At 41.9% G+C, this 17,138-nt stretch overlaps 1 protein-coding gene across 1 annotated transcript in view; it reads left to right on the top strand.

Annotated features, from left to right (window-relative positions):
* Positions 1-17,138, top strand: part of ptpn9a (protein tyrosine phosphatase non-receptor type 9a) — a 236,184-nt gene that overhangs the window by 184,538 nt on the left and 34,508 nt on the right. Inside the window, exon 7 of the mRNA XM_072282286.1 lies at positions 502-821. Coding sequence (XP_072138387.1) covers positions 502-821 — 320 coding nt within the window. The remainder of the gene's footprint in view (positions 1-501; positions 822-17,138) is intronic.

Genomic DNA, 17,138 nt, shown 5'->3' on the forward strand with positions numbered 1-17,138 from the left:
TTGACCACTATGCTGCTATTCCCTTCATGCCTGGGTTGCTAAGCAGAATTTCAGGAGGTGGGTATGTCGAGGCCTTTCTCCCCATCTGGAATTGTTGGAGGGTTTGGTCCCTCAGATCTCAATCACTTGATTATCATTCCTCACCTTTCCAAACACCAAGCTCTTGAAGCCTACTGTGACTTCCCTATCTGAAATCAGCTAGTCGGGCATCTTGCATAGCCCAGCAACTTGTTGAAGGAGCCCTGTAAACACATTAGTAAAATTAAAACCTGCCACACATCAAGACTCCAAAGCTCAACAATGTAATCGAAGCCTGTAACTTTGAGCCTGATTCCTTTTCCTACTGCTGTGATCCCATTGTTTAGAAGATCTTTGTTTAAAATGACTGGTTCTTGGAACTGCCAAAATCATTGCAGCTCCAACTAACATTTTAGCATCAATTTTGTTGCCCAGAATTAGACGTAGGAACTGCATTGACCCTATTTTGTCATTCTGTTGTAGGTGCAAATGGTGAAGACATACGAGCTGAAACTGTACCTCCCCAGGGATTGCCTGCCTGAGCACTTAGGTGGGACCCTGAAATTGGACCATTCCAGCTGGAACAAGCAGTTTTTAATGTCACCAAATGGACACACTGACTCGCTGGACGAGCTCATCGCAGGCTTCCCGAAGGATGAAGTGTCCGTACACGTGCCGGGGCTAGAAGGGATGACAGTGGAAGAGCTGCTAGACCACGTCAACACCGTTCAGAAGAGGGGAATCTTTGAGGAGTATGAAGACATCCGGCGAGAGACCCCTCCGGGCACATTCAACTGCTCGTTGTTAGTTCAGTGTTCCTTTCCACGTAAACAAAAAGGTTAAATAATGAGCCCAGGTTACAGTAGGCATAAAAGATCTTGCATGTTTTTCTTGAGGGATTCAAGATGATTAGAGCATTGGTAAGGTGGGGAGGAAGGGTGTCTGCCTGGCAGGGGAGGTCAAAACAAGCAAAGTGTCTTAAGAAGAAAAATATATTATTCAGGGTGGATACCAGGGGCCATCTCGAGATTAAAGCGATCTATGAAGATCTGGAACTTTTCTCCCAAATGGTGAAACTGGTCAAGAGAAAAGCTATTCCAAAGGACATGAAACAAAGGATTCAAAGGCTCCTTTCGTTTCTGCCTCGTGTAGAAATATGCAGATGATGATGTTTCCTTATTAACAATTTCCCAAGTATGATGAACAGTCTGACCAGAATTGTAGTGCACTATTGCAGTCATTCCTTTTTCTTCGTGCATAGTGTTGTTGGTAAAGCAGAAACTTGCAGGTGTGGCAGAGAATGTTAGACTGTGTGTGCTGTGTGTTTATGGTGCACGTGTGGTGACTTCCAGATTTTAATCAGCCAAAGACAGTTGAGGGAGAATTGGAATGACGGGGAAGTCAGCTGCGGTGTCAAACCACGGGGCAGAAATTGTGGAGGTAGAGTTCACTTCAGCTGTCTGACCTCAGCTGGTAATAGTGAAGTGGAAAGAGTAAATTCTTTCCAAACTGCTTGATGAGCATTCTGGTAATGCTGACCTGTGCTGCCTTGTGCGCAACTGTTGTTCTGTGACACCACATGGTCAGTACATTGAAGCAAGTCCATGCTCCCACCACGCCCACTTATATGTCCAGGACATTTCTGCCACCTCACATGGTATACAGAAAATGCTCAGCAAATCAGGTAGCGTCAGAGATAATGTTTCAGGTCAATGCTCTGTCAGAACTCGTTCACCCGAAATATTAGCTTTTCTCTCTCTTCCTTTACCACCTGGTCTGAGTGACCCAGCATCTCCATTTTTAAGTCCAGTGTCAAATAGTTTAAGATTTGTGGTTTATAAGAAGCTGCCTGGGTATTGGTAAGAAGGTTAATGTTCCCACTGATAATGGAATCACAGAGATTGGCAAGTTTCCTTTACTTTGTAGTGAAAGGTTGACACTTCCCTTCTGCAGCAAATACTGACATCAAATACTTGACAAAAAGATGGGAGGGCAAGGTAGTATTGGCAGGAAATTTGTATTGCCACTGCAGTACCAGTAGAGGCTGCCAAGCTAATTTACAGGTAAATATTCAACTTATTTTGTCTATTTTTAATCTAACTTGAGTGATTGGGTTAAAAGTTTAAAGAAAGACATAGAACAAAATGTATATACAAAGCAAAGTTATGTTTTTTCCCAGTTGAAAATCACCGCATGTCAAAATTTAATTACAATAACAGAAAATGCAGGAAGTGCTGACAGAAATCGGCCAGTATGGACATCGTGGGCTGAAAGGCCTGCTTCTGTGCTGTATGACTCTATGGCAGTGAGGATATTAGGCTGCAGCTGTGGAAAGGCAAACAGTTAATGTTTCAGATCAACCACCCCCCCCCCATCACAATTTAAAAGTTACATCTGTTTGTCTTTCCATTGATGTTTCACCACCTGTTAAGTGTTTACAGCAACTCCGGTTCTCGTTTTTGATCGGTGGCATTTTCTGTCTTTGTGTCGGCTTTCTGGTACTCTCAGTGTTTAGTTTTGTAGAATCTTGCAGAATGTGCAAGTCTGTGGCAAGCACTGTGATTCTGGACAGCCACATCTGCACCAAAGGGACCTCAGCTCAGCCTTACCCAGCTAGCTTCTGAGGTCAAACGTTGCTTGGTGTTGGGGAGAGAGAGAGTTACCAGGAATCTTCAGTCCCATCAGCTGCCCAATGTGTGTACTACTCAAGTACTGTAAAATAGCACGCATTAGACAAAGCAATCCCCTGTTAAAGGTCAGGTCAAAGCTCTGACAATGTTCAGTAATGGCTGACAATAGCAAAGCTGAAGCACTTGCAGCTACCTTCAGTCAAAAATGCCTAAAGGATAATCAATCTTGGCTTCTTCCTGAGATCTCCACCTTAACCAAAAAAACAGACTGGACACAGCAAAAAGGTCTGGGACCAGAAACATAGAAACATAGAAAATAGGTGCAGGAGTAGGCCATTCGGCCCTTCGAGCCTGCACCGCCATTTATTATGATCATGGCTGATCATCCAACTCAGAACACCGCCCCAGCCTTCCCTCCATACCCCCTGACCCCCGTAGCCACAAGGGCCATATCTAACTCCCTCTTAAATATAGCCAATGAACTGGCCTCAACTGTTTCCTGTGGCAGAGAATTCCACAGATTCACCACTCTCTGTGTGAAGAAGTTTTTCCTAATCTCGGTCCTAAAAGGCTTCCCCTCTATCCTCAAACTGTGACCCCTCGTTCTAGACTTCCCCAACATCGGGAACAATCTTCCTGCATCTAGCCTGTCCAATCCCTTTAGGATCTCATACGTTTCAATCAGATCCCCCCTCAATCTTCTAAATTCCAACGAGTACAAGCCCAGTTCATCCAGTCTTTCTTCATATGAAAGTCCTGCCATCCCAGGAATCAATCTGGTGAACCTTCTTTGTACTCCCTCAATGGCAAGGATGTCTTTCCTCAGATTAGGGGACCATTTGCTGATGTGAAGACGTGCTCTAGACCTAGCTGCACCTGCAGCCAAACTGTTTCACTGTCTCTCCCACTGGCATCTACCCAGCAATGTGTTGAATGCCCAGTACTGAGCTGAGGATGTGCTCTGGAAGGAGGGAGGGAGAGGATCCAGTTGTGGTGGTTCATATGAATACCAACCTTTAATAGAACTAGGAATGAGTGATGAAGAACTGGGGTCCAAATTAAAAACACAAATCCCCAGACAAAATATCAACGTGGTTAGCTGAAACATATACAAACTGGTAGAGAAACATCAGGCTGATATGGTGAAGTAAGTGATACTGTGAAGCAATGGCATCAGTTCTAGGGATGGAATGGGCTGTTCTTCTGACAAGGTGGGATCTGTGTCCAGATGAATTGAATAACTAGATGGTCCATTTAGGGGAAAAGTGTAAGGGATTGGGAGCTGTGAAAATTCAAGTCAATGGGACAGGCTAAAGATTTGGGTAGAAGTGGGTTGGGAAGGGTCTGAGACCCTAAAGATAACAGCACATTAGTGGCAGTGTCAGGCACGGGAAAATAGCACTGTAGAGCATTCTCGACAAAATAGATAATATTAGTGACTCTGATCCACAATGCAGACTGACTGAGCTAGGAAAATAGGTACTCTAAAATAATGACAACTATGAACCAAATGTAAAAGGATTACGTGGCCAGTGCTGAGTTAAGGATGTGCTCTGGAAGGAGGGAGGGAGAGGATCCAGTTGTGGTGATCCACATGAACACTGTCCCTGAGAATATTGCATGGGATAAAGAAAGGGAAGTCGAGATGCAGCACGAGGTCTGGTGGAATTAATAAGTGTAAGAGAAAATTACAACACTATTGAATGACAGGCAGACAAATGCTGTTGGGTAGCTCACAGCCCTTCATCTCTGAAGCCCCTTAGGCATTACTGACGATCAGTCTGCTCACCTTACTCCTCTTTTTTTTAATCTCAGGTCTGTATGTTTTTTTTCTTCCATTTGCTTAGTTTTATTCCTCAAACAAAGGCTGCTCAATCATTAATCCATTTGATTTTATTGGTTTTAGAGCTCAAATTTGCCACAACTGAAGAGTGGTTGACCTACCACCCAGGGAGGCATCGCATGATAGTTTGAACAGTGATCTCTCTCCCGTGGGTCATTTGCATTGTTCCTTTCCATGCTTCACTGTGTCAGCCTGATGATTATAGAACGGATATGGAACCTGGGTACAGGGGAGACTTACCAGGATGCTACCTGGATTAGAGAGAGCATGTCTTATGAGGAACAACTGAGTAAGTTAGGGCTTTTTTCTTCTCAATCTGTTTCTCTTACCTGCTGAGCACTGCAGCATTTTCTGTCATTACTGATTTACATATTAGCTGTAAAATTCTTTAAATTGCTGGCTAAGTTTCCCAACTGCCTTAATGTTACAACCTTACAGCTTTGGCAGATAAAGGGAAGGTCTGTGTAATAATACTGCAGTCCCCATCTTGACGATGAAGAGTTTCATTCTGAATCTGACCCTGACATCAAACATGTTTACTCTTAAAATGCCAAATCTAAATATTTATTGCCGTGACTGATTTTATCAAAGTCCAATCAGTTTCCTTAGTCAAAACTTTATTCTTTTATATTCAGTAAAACCTCCAAATATACTTGTTTTTTCAGTCAAGATTTTATCATTTCATCTTCTTGTAATAATTTTAGAAAATAACAACCAACCAGTGGTGTATCAAGCCCAGAGTTCCTGAATGCAAAGGCTGAAATTTGATCTCTGTACACACCTGGATTTTGTTTTATTCTTCTTTTTCAGAATCTTTGCATATACAGTGGCATGCAAAAGTTTGGGCACCCCTGGTCAAAATTTCTGTTACTGTGACTAGCTAAGCAAGTAAAAGATGACCTGATTTCCAAAAGGCATAAAGTTAAAGATGACACATTTCTTTAATATTTTAAGCAAGAAAACTTTTTTACTTCCATCTTTTACAGTTTCAAAATAACAAAAAGGGAAAAGGGCCCGAAGCAAAAGTTTGGGCACCCTGCATGTTCAGTACTTAGTAACACTCCCTTTGGCAAGTATCACAGCTTGTAAATGCTTTTTGTAGCCAGCTAAGAGTCTTCCAATTCTTGTTTGGGGGATTTTCACCCATTCTTCCTTGTAAAAGCCTTCTAGTTCTGTGAGATTCTTGGGCCGTCTTGCATGCATTGCTCTTTTGAGGTCTATCCACAGATTTTCGATGATGATTAGATCAGGGGACTGTGAGAGCCATGGCAAAACCTTTGGCTTGCGCCTCTTGAGGTAGTCCACTATGGATTTTGAGGTGTGTTTAGGATCATTATCCTGTTGTAAAAGCCATCCTCTTTTCATCTTCGGCTTTTTTACAGAAGGTGTGATGTTTGCTTCCAGAATTTACTAGTATTTAATTGAATTCATTCTTCCCTCTACCAGTGAAATGTTCCCCGTGCCACTGGCTGCAGCACAAGCCCAAAGCACGATCGATCCACCCCCGTGCTTAACAGTTGGAGAGGTGTTCTTTTCATGAAATTCTGCACCCTTTTTTTCTCCAAACATATCTTTGCTCATTGCAGCCAAAAAGTTCTATTCGAGAAGTTCAAAGGAACATCTAAACAAGCCTGATGCATTTTGGAAACAAGTCTTGTGGACTGATGAAGTTAAAATAGTACTTTTTGGCCGCAATGAGCGAAGGTATGTTTGGAGAAAAAAGGGTGCAGAGTTTCATGAAAAGAACCCTCCATAGATGCTACCTCACCTGCCGAGTTCCTTCAGCATTTTGTGTGTGTTTCTCACATTTTTGGCTTGGCTTTCTTCCAGCACATCTTTTGCATCTTAGGCTAGCACAACAGTGCCAGGCTGCTACTGTGTGAGGGCTGCAGAACATTCTGCCATCATTCTTTGTGAGCAGATGTAATTCATAAGGTTTCCAATTTCTTCCTCTTGCCTTCTACAATTCTTACCATCTCTAGGGCAAAGTCTAAAGCTGTGTATGGCATCTATTTTAAAGCATTATCTACTGCAATGGTCTTTTGACTTCATTCATGAGGCACTGTATCCTACTTAGTACTTGTGTCACTGCATCACTGTTGATGGAGACCTGTGCTACTTTACCCACCCCCAAATTTTGTCCCTGAACCCCTCTTGAGTCACGGACGTTATAAGCAATTGATGGTTGCTCTACCGCAGATCATTCACACTCGCTCCCACTCCATTTTTCCTACACATCTCTGACGTCATGAGTAGCTAAATGACTGCGGGTTTGGTCTGACTCATCTTCGTTGCAACCTTTCAAAATAATAAAAAAAAACAAGCTTTGAGCATCTGTTTGAGTAATTACCAATCCAAAACTTCTCCCATTAGTTCCTTCTGTATTTTTCTTCTCCACTATATACTTATGAATTTTCCCTTTGGAAGGACACAATGGAACCCATCGCCATATCATTCATTCTGGACTCCAACTACACAGTGTGTTTAAAAGGCTTTCCTTCAAGTCATTCTAAACAAACTCACCCTTTAATTAACATAATAGCGACACAATTGTTTAACCATTAACTTACTTAGCTAAGCTTCCATTGATGCCTTACAATTACAGGTTTATAGATATTCATAATTAAAGCATCAAGAGAGTTTGATTTGCTACTATGGAAAGAATGAGGTCCAGGAAGAGGTCCAGGAAGCCTGGCAGGATTAGTTAATGCTCCTTTGTAGTCTTCGGTAGGGAATTAACCATAAAATTAGCATTGTATATAACGAAGGATAATACACACATATTACAATCCAAAATTACACAGTTAATGAGCCTATAATATGGAGGAATTTTATCAGGAACACACCAGGGAACCAATCACTTTAGAACTTGTACTTTATAATGATCTTCCAGGTAGGAGCTTTGGTGGAAGTATTGATCATAGTTATGAAATAATTTTATCTCATGTTTGGTATAGTCAATTCTAAGTCCAGCGTCTGAACTCTGAACAGATCTTACTTCAAAGGCATGAGGGCAGAGTGAATTCAAAGCTAAGGTAAGCAGTGGTAAATATTTAAAATAATAGTTTGTAATTATTGAAGAAAAAGTAATGGGAGTTGACAATCTCCTTTGTTCTACTGTGTTGTGATACAATGCAATGGATACACCAGCTTTAACCTTCAGAAATTTTTTGAAATAAAGTTAGTAAACAAAACCCTAGGTAGAGTAGACCTAGATAGGATGTTTCCTATAGTGAGGGAGTCTAGAACTAGACTCCCTTTAGGTCGGAGATGAAGAGGAATTTCTTTAGCCAGATCTTGCTGAACATGTGGAATTCAATGCCACAGATTGCTGTGGAGGCCAAGTCATTGGGTGTACAGTGGTTGCAGTTAATTAGGCCATTGGTTATTTGGGGCAGCTGCTTATTTGGGACAACTCTTAAAGAACAAAAACTAATTGAGAAAATAGCTGGGATTCCCTTCATTTATTCAGGACACTATGCTGCTTGATTGGGACAGAAGACTGTTGCCAAGCAGTTTTTAAGTAATGTCAGTTGTGTGTGCTTGTGTACTGTGGTTTCAAGAATTCAGACTTGGAGATGCCAGAAACAGCCAGGAGTGAAAATGAAATGATTTCACTACTTCAACAAGTTAGGAACTATGAAGAATTTCAAGGTATTGACAATCATCTTGAATGTTAACTTCGGTTCCCACCAGACACTCAGCTCTCACCTGTGGCTCCAAGTAGCTGTTTGCATATGATAGCAGCCATATCCTGGTGCACCATTTCAACAGGGGGGCTAAATCAGGTGAGGGTACCGGGTGGGCCTCATATCCTGCTGAGATAGGGTCATGCCTATCCTAGCATGTGAAATCAGTCCGGCGATCTGGGCAGATGAGATCTACAGTGAGATCCAATGGCCAGGAGGGTGGTTCTGCAATGCTACGTGGAGAGTGAAGGAAGGGCATGACAAGGCACAGAAGTAGTCATGGTCATCTACTACAACGAGGAAAGACGCCATTTGTCACGTCTACTTGTACCACTGGACCCAGACTAACAAGATTGAGAGAATGGAACTGGCCCAGTGCAATGGCTTTTCCACTTTGAAAACTTCTGCACAGGTTTCCTGTCATCTCCAGATACAATGGACAACCACCAGTAGTATTGGTAGTGTTCTAATTTGTTCTGTATTTGATTTAAATACATAATTTGATACTCAGTTAAATAGTAGCTGGTCTTTTTTATATGTGTTTAACTACTTCCATAAAATTTTGACTAATTGGAGCCGCTGCTTAATTAGACCAAAATGTACTGGTCCTGATGTGTCCCAATTAACTAGAATCCACGATATTTAAAGCAGAGATTGATAGGTTCTTGATTAGTAAGTACATCAAAGGTCATGAGGAGAAGGCAGGAGACTGGGATTGAGAGGGAAATTAAATCAACCATGATGGAATGGTGGAGTAACCTCATTCTGTTCGTATGTCTTATGGTCTAATCCCACTGTTCAAAGAAGGAGCAAGAGAGAAGACATGGGACTGAACACGGGGAAGGTATCAACATTTATTGAAAATCAAAAGTGCTACATTCTGAAAGTGGGGGAAAAAAAGGCAGAAAATGATAAAACACCCAGCTTTTCAGGTAGCATTTGTGGAAGTGAAAACAGATTTTGTTTCAGATTTCCAGCATTTGTAGGAAGGAAAGAGAGCTCTATTTTTCTTTCCACATCTGGTGCCATCTTTCGAGTGTTTCCAGCATTTTGTTTTGGTCTAAACTCTATTGGGGAGGTTCCTTTTGTCCTCACCATCCCTCACTGCAACTTAGAGTGAGTTTTCTGTCCTCGCCTGTTCACATGAAGGGTCTTCAGCCTGCTGTATTAAATCTGCCCCTCTCTCCACAGATGCTAAGTGCTGTCAGCAATCTGGTTTTCTTATAAGGAAAAACAGAATTCCAAATAATCATTGACTGAGGAGAGTTGATGGAAATTTATGAAAGATAAATTGTAGATCACACATAAAATTTGTTGTATTTTTAACCAGAAGGCTAGATAAAATGGAGTTTGAGGAATTAATGTATTTGAAATTTCAAAGAAGTGTCATGATACGAGCATGAATTGATGAAGGCGGAGGGGAAATAAGCGGGTCAGACAACGACATGCTTGGAGCTCTGTTATTTACAACCTACGTTCTTGACTTGGTTAACAGGACAGAGTAATGTATCCTGGTTACTGATGATACGGAGCAAGGGAGGAACATAGTGTAAACACTGAGGAGGGCACCTGTCAAATGATAGAGACAGATGAAGTAAGCAGGCAACGACCTGTCACATGAAGTAGAATGTGCAGAAATACGTTATCATCTGTTTTGGTTGGGAAAATATTGCAACATTTAGCATAAAATCAGCAGTCTAGGAATCCTTTTATCACAGGAAATCTGATGTACAACAAGTAATTAGGAAAGCAAATAGGATATGTGATTTCATTCTGAAAAGACTGGAGTATAAGAGCAGATAAGTCTTGACTACATTATATAGTCATAGACTGTTCCAACCATCCATCCTCTCTTCAGCACTAATCGCATTTTATTCTCCCCATATTCCCCATAGCTGCCCCCAGATTCTACCAGTCACTGACACGTGGGGTAATTTACACCAGCTGATTAACCTACCAGTGGGATGTGGTTGGAAGCTTGCTTCCAGAGAAAGCCTGCACAGTCATGGGGAAACTACACAAGTCTGTTTCTGTGATGCTTCTTTCTATGACTCTGGAGCTGGCACCCATTCACTCTCTTCTCACTATCTACAAAGTGGACTGCAGTTTGTGTCAAGGCTTCCTAGCAACATCTCTTAAACCTGCAGTCTCTACTGGTTGGAAGGGAAAGATCAGCATGCGCTTGGGAGTAACTCAGCAGACCAGGAAGCATCTATGAAAAAGAATACAGTAGACATTTCGGGCCGAGACCTTTCTCTTGGGTCCTCAGAGACTCTGTCTTCCTTCTACCCCATCTTCCAGGACACCCCAACCCTCCCCTCTCCTCTGGCACTACCAACCCCTCCCCCCCCCCCCACCCCGATCCCAACTCCATCTGTGCCGGGTCTTCACTATACCCTCTGACCATCTCCTCTCTGAGACAGAACATCCTATCCTCAGTAAGGGCCTCACCTTTGTCCCCCTTCACCCACAACTCAGTGAGTTCTGCTCCCGCCATGACACTGAGCTCTTCTTCCACCACTTTCTCCCATCTTAAACCCTCCTCCTCTTCCTGTATAGCCCACTTTGGTCTTCTGCCTGCTCTGGATCTTTTCATTGCCAACTACCAACGGGACATGAACCATCTCAACTTAACCACTCCTCTCTCCAAATCCAACCTCACTCCTTCTGAACGTACTGCCCTCCACTCTCTCCATACTAATCTTAACCTCACCACCAAATCCACAGATAAGTGGGGTGCTGTAGTATTCTGCCAGACTGACCTCTACCTTGCTGAGGCCCAGCGACAATTGTCAGACACCTCCTCTTACTTACCCCTCGAACCGGACCCCACTAAGGAGCACCAGGCCATTTTCTCCCACACCATCACTGACCTCATTAACTCTGGGGATCTCCCATTCACTGCCACCAACCTCATAGTTCCCACACCCTTCACCTCCCGTTTCTACCTGCTACCCAAGATCCACAAACCTGCCCGTCCAGGTGGACCCATTGTTTCTGCTTGCTCCTGCCCCACTGAGTCCTGATGAAGGGTCACAGACTGAAACGTTGACTGTACTGTTTTCTATAGATGCTGCCTGGCCAGCTGAGTTCCTCCAGCATTTTTGTGTGTGCTGCTTAAATTTCCAGCATCTGCAGATTTTTCTCTTGTTTGTGTACTAGGGAGCACCTGTTCGCTCATTTGTCTACCAGTTAGCTGCCAGTTCCAAAAGAATGGCCTTGGTCTCACTGCCTCCAGACTTGCTCAGAGAACTTAAGTCACTAATTGAGAAATTGTAGGGAGATATAGGGACTGTGTTCTAGTGCTGAAGTGAACATGAAAAGATATTGGAAAATAATGTGAAAGAGATGGTCACAGAAACGACTTGCACAGTGAGATGGTGCATCCACTGTGGTACAACCTACCTTAGAAAAGAAAGATGCATGTTTTCCAGCCAAATCCCACAAAACAGGTGCAGAATGACCCAAAAGGCGCACATAAGCCTTGTACTATCTGTCACAGAAACTTACTGCCCCAAGCCTAACATTGTACAGTGTGTGACAAGAATTCTCCATTCTTTTGTGGTATTCCCCTAACTGAAGAGCAAGTGTGAATCAAGTAAATTCAGCACTGTAATGTTAATTGATGTTTCTATTCCTGTGTACATTAAAGTCTTTGGTTTGCCATGGTTACCTACCAAGGCTGTGCATCTTATGATAGCATCACGAATGCTCCATTTGCACATTTTACTGACAGTAGATGTCAGTAGTGACATAATTTAATGCAAAAGGGAATATTGCAGAGCAGAATTTGGCTGCATTGTGCAGACATTACCCTAGGGCAATTTGAATTATGGGTCCTCCCTAGCTTACAGGTGCCTGAGCTGTGCACATAAGTGCCCACTTGGGAGCTCAGCAGGAGGGATTTGCTACCATGTGGGTATACAGTCTGATGCGGCATTTCCACCTTAAGAACTGTTTGCATTACAAATTGCTCACAGGAACAGAACCCTGCTATTACTTGGAGAGGATCAATATTTCATTTTTTCTTTACAAATTAATTTTCACTATGTTATTTCCCATTTCTAACTGCACTAGAGAGGATGTTGGTAAGCCTCCTTGAACTGATTCAGTCCAGGACTTTCTCCAGAACGATTACTGAATAACACTGTATTTCCAGTGCCAGTGAGTGGACAATATGACGACTAGTGTCATCTTATGCCTGCTGCCATTGTTCTTCAATCTGGTGGCGATTGCAGGTTGAGGAGAAGCTGTTTGGAACCCTTCGTAATTTATTGCGGACACTTTGTATGGAACACACTGTAGCTTTGAGGCAGTGAAACTTTTAAGGTGGGGAATGAGTACCACTCGGTTGCTTTATCCTGGTTAGTGTCGAGCTTCCTGAACATTGCTGAAATTGCACTTATCCTTATAACTTGAGCGTATTTGATCACACGCCTGGTGTAAGCGGTGGGTGGTGGAAATACCCTTGGGGAGATGGGACTGAGCCGCTTGCTTACATTTCTTGGCATGACTCATTCATATAATACTGCATTTCTTATCTGATCTACACTGTGCAGAGTAAGTGCAGCTAGTAAAACTCTGGGTGACAAGTTCACTCTCTTTGCCCAAAGTTGAATCTGAAATGAAAGCTTGGTAAATGCTAAATTTCAATATACACTCAGTGGCCACCTTTTTTAGATACACCTATAACCTGCTTTTAAATGCAGATATGTAATCAGCCAGTCGTGTGGTTGCAACTCCATGCATAAAAGCATACGGACGTGGTCAAAGGGTTTAGTTCTTCAGAGAGAAATATCAGAATGGGGAGGAAGTGTGATCTAAGTGACCTTGACTGTAGAACCATTGTAGTTGACAGAGGGGGTGGTTTGGGTATCTCAGAACCTGCCGATCTCCTGGGATTTTCACGCACAACAATCTCTAGAGTTAACAAAGAATGATGCGAGGAACAAAAAAAATTTAGAGACGGTTCTGTGGAGGAAAGCACCTTGTTAATGGGAGAGGTGAGAGGAGAATGGTCAGGCTGGTTCAAGCTGACAGGAATGCAGCAGTAACTCAAATAACCACACATTACAACAGTGGTAGGCAGAAGAGAATCTTTGAACGCACAACACATTGAACCTTGAAGTGGATGGGGCCACAGCAGCAGAAGACCACACCGGTTCCACTCCTGTGGCCACTTTATTAGGTAAACTCCTGTACCTAATAAAATGGCTACTGAGTGTAACTGGGACATTGTTGGGACCCATACCCTATGATGGATCTGGTATACTTGGCCATTTCTTGCCATGATGTGAGGCGAATCAAGTTGTATGAAGACTGGTTTCTGTGATGGTGAGGACCTCACAAAGTCTAAAATACATCATCTATTCAGAACCTCGGGCTGAAGAGTGTGGCAAATATCTGTCTGCCTTCTCAGGTCAGAGATCATCAGAACTGGAACAGTGAGTTGCAGAGACAGCGAATGTTCCCCAGGTATGTGCATCCTCTCCTGTGTTTCTGCTACCACTCTCAGTTCTGATAGAGGGGTTTCAAACTGACACATCAACTTTATATTTCTGCCTATACTGTTTGATTTGCTGAGTGCTTACAGTATTCTCTGTTTTTATTCTATATTAAAGCAGGTTGTTGATAGAATATGCAAATTGGGTTCTAGCTGGTTTAAATATAAATAGGTCAGACTGTTTGTGCAGTGGGGAGGTCACATTCCCAGGCTTTATTCCTTGAATTTCCTATTTATTTTGTGCTCAATATCAGAGTCCCAAAAGTACATGCCAGCTGTTTCAACCTTCAGTGAGCACAATGTAGTGAATGCAGCTGGTGCTGCTCTCTGCCACACATGCCAATTCTGGGAAGAGAGGAAGTTGTGTGAGCTGCGTAAGTCAGCAGGGATCTTTTAACAAGCATGTTTTGTTTCCCTTAAAACGTAAAGGGATGGTGATACATTGCATGTGCAAAAAATCTAACTCACTTTTCCAGATCCAATGAAAAGTCATCGACTAGAAGCATTAACTCTGTTTCTCTCTCCACTGATGCTGACTGATCTGCTGAGTCAAGTCTGTTTCCAGTTTTTATTTCAGATTTTCAGCAATTGCAGGACTTTATAATTTGCATTTATATTGTGTGTTATGTAGCATGTTTATTTGCAGAACATTAAATTTGGCATTCAAGTAAGTTATGAACTGGATTCACATAGAGGAGATGGATGATAAAAGACTTGTGTTGCCTAGTCTCCAATTTCAATAACTGTGAGTCATAAATAGACTTGTTACTACAATTGCAGGTAACTCTTATGTTATGGCGGTTTGGCTAATAAAAATTTGCCTTATAAATCATTTCAAAAAACTCCAGCATTCAGAATAAAACTTTGCTTTTCTGATTTTTTTTTTGTTTTATTTTATTGAGATACAATGTAGGATTAGCCCTTCTGGCCCTTCGAGCTGCACCACCCAGGAATCCCCCAATTTAATCCTAGCCTAATCGCGAGACAATTTACAATGATCAATTAACCTACCAACTGGCGTGTTATTAGGACTGTTGGAGGAACCCAGAGCACCTGGAGGAAACGCACATGGTCACAAGGAGAACATACTGACTCTTACAGGCAGCTGCGGGATTTGAACCTGGGTCACTACTACTGTAAAGTGTTGTGCTAACCAACTGTCATGCTGGGATAAAATAAATACAATTCTTTTTCATCTCACATTTCTTAACACGTGCAGATGATATGGCTTCGTGATACTAATCATTTTCTAAGAACGCAACCTCCCCATAATGTAAGAGTTGTTGGCATTGAGTATTGAAGAACATCAGAGGTATTTTTATCAATTTACAATATTTGTCATAAAGTTTATATATTCTTGTTAACCACCACCTTGAATAATGAATTGGGAAGGGCGAAGTCATTCGAGGATCTTAAAATAAGAGTTATTTATTTATTATAAGAGCCATTGTGTCCCACTGAGGACATGGGTTTTGGGTGAATGCCATTGTACAAAATAATATAGGAATAGAATACTACAAGTTGTTCTATATTTACATAGAGAATGGCGAGCCTCTCTCCCCACATCCCACTCTCCTATTGTGAAAAGGTGAAAACAACATTTGGACCATCTAGTCTCATAAAACAGGCTTCCATGTCCCTACAACAGAATTCTAAGTCCATGTTTTAGATCAGGGGTTTTCAACCTGGGGTCCACAGACACCCCCCCCCCCCAGTTAATGGTAAGGCTCTATGTTTTAGGTGGTCAAATCTCCAGTGTGTACAGTCAAGGAAAAATCCCAAAGGTTTGTGCTCAGTTGCTGTGGTGTGGCAGTAATTCAGGATGTCCACTGATGTTCATATAGTCCACATTGAGATTGTATGTACTGTAACTGAGTCAGATGGTCCAGTGACGATAATTGCTTCCAATTTGGCTTTGGTTTATTGTGTTCAATTTTGAAACCATTCAGTGTTGCATTTTGGAAAATTAAATACGTTAGCAAAGACAAAATCTGCAGTCTTCAATTCACAGTCAGGTGCTTCATGAATTAGTGGGCTCATTGTATGTTTTATTATTTTTAACCCATTTATAATAAATTACCTCCTCTACCTTGCATATATTTGGGTCTTGATGTTAACAGGCCTTTCTGAGGAGCTGGGGCTATGTTGCAGCAGTAGATCTGTTTCTTTTCTATGTAATATATTTTTATACACAGAAATATGGATAAAAATAAATCTTCCAGGTGGTCATTTCAAGCATACTCTGTGTCAAGAGGGCTAAACTTTGGCTGTGGCTGTGTGCATGCTGCAGACCTGAGGAAGGGGTTTGCCATTTAAAGCTCTTATCACTGACTTAACTGGGGGAAGTTTTTTTTTACAGAGTGTTCAAGAGTTTAATGATTATCTGAAATGATAATTTCAGGATAGTTTCCACCAGGGACTCCTGATATCAGAAGGTGTTCCTATACTAAACCGACTCGTGAGTGATTGTTTATGGTTGTGGAACCCGTATCATTGCTCCCTGGGCAAAATCAGATATCTTAAAGTGCTGTTTACTTTCTGTCTGATTTTGATTTTTGTAAAGTAATGACTCCAGAGAGATTCGTGTCCAAAGGGATGATACTTTACATCACTATTTCCGTATTGTGAACCAACACTTCAGTGTGTTTATAGAGCACTGATAGAATCCACTAACCTGAACTATTTTTCTTTTTTTTTTGCAAGAAGCTTTGTTATTTTGTATTTCCTAAAGGAACCTCCAAGACCACTGATTTTCAAGCAAGTTGCGAGCTTGGAGCACAGAGCTGATCACCAGCTGTGATACAAAGTGTAACAAAAGTTTCTTTGCAGAATCTCTGATTTTAGAATAATTTAATCTGAATCAGGTTTATTATCACTGACATGTGTTGTGAAGTCTGTTAACTTGGCAGCAGCAGTTCAATACAATACATAATATAGAAGAAGAAGAAATAATGATAGTAAATCAATTACAGTATACATATATTGAATAGATTAAAAATCGTGCAAAAAACAGAAATAATATATATTTTAAAAAGTGAGGTAGTGTTCACAGGTTCAATGTCCATTTAAGAATCGGATGGCAGAGGGAAAGAAACTGTTCCTGAATTGCTGTGTGTGTGCTTCAGGCTTCTGTACCTCCTACCTGATGGTAACAGTGAGAAAAGGGCATGCCCTGGGTGCTGGAGGTCCTTAATAATGGACGCTGTCTTTCTGACACAGCGCTCCCAGAAGATGACCTGGGTACCTTGTAGGCTAATACTCAAGATGGATCTGACTAAATTTACAACCCTCTGCAGCTTCTTTCAGTCCTGTGCTGGGGCCCCCCCCCACCCCCCACCCCCATACCAGACAGTGATGCAGCCTGTCAGAATGCTCTCCACAGTACATCTATAGAAGTGTATTTGTTGACATGCCAAATCTCTTCAAACTCCTAATGAAATATAACTCCTAATGAT

Source organism: Mobula birostris, chromosome 18 (assembly GCF_030028105.1).
Source record: "Mobula birostris isolate sMobBir1 chromosome 18, sMobBir1.hap1, whole genome shotgun sequence".
NCBI lineage: Eukaryota > Metazoa > Chordata > Chondrichthyes > Myliobatiformes > Myliobatidae > Mobula > Mobula birostris.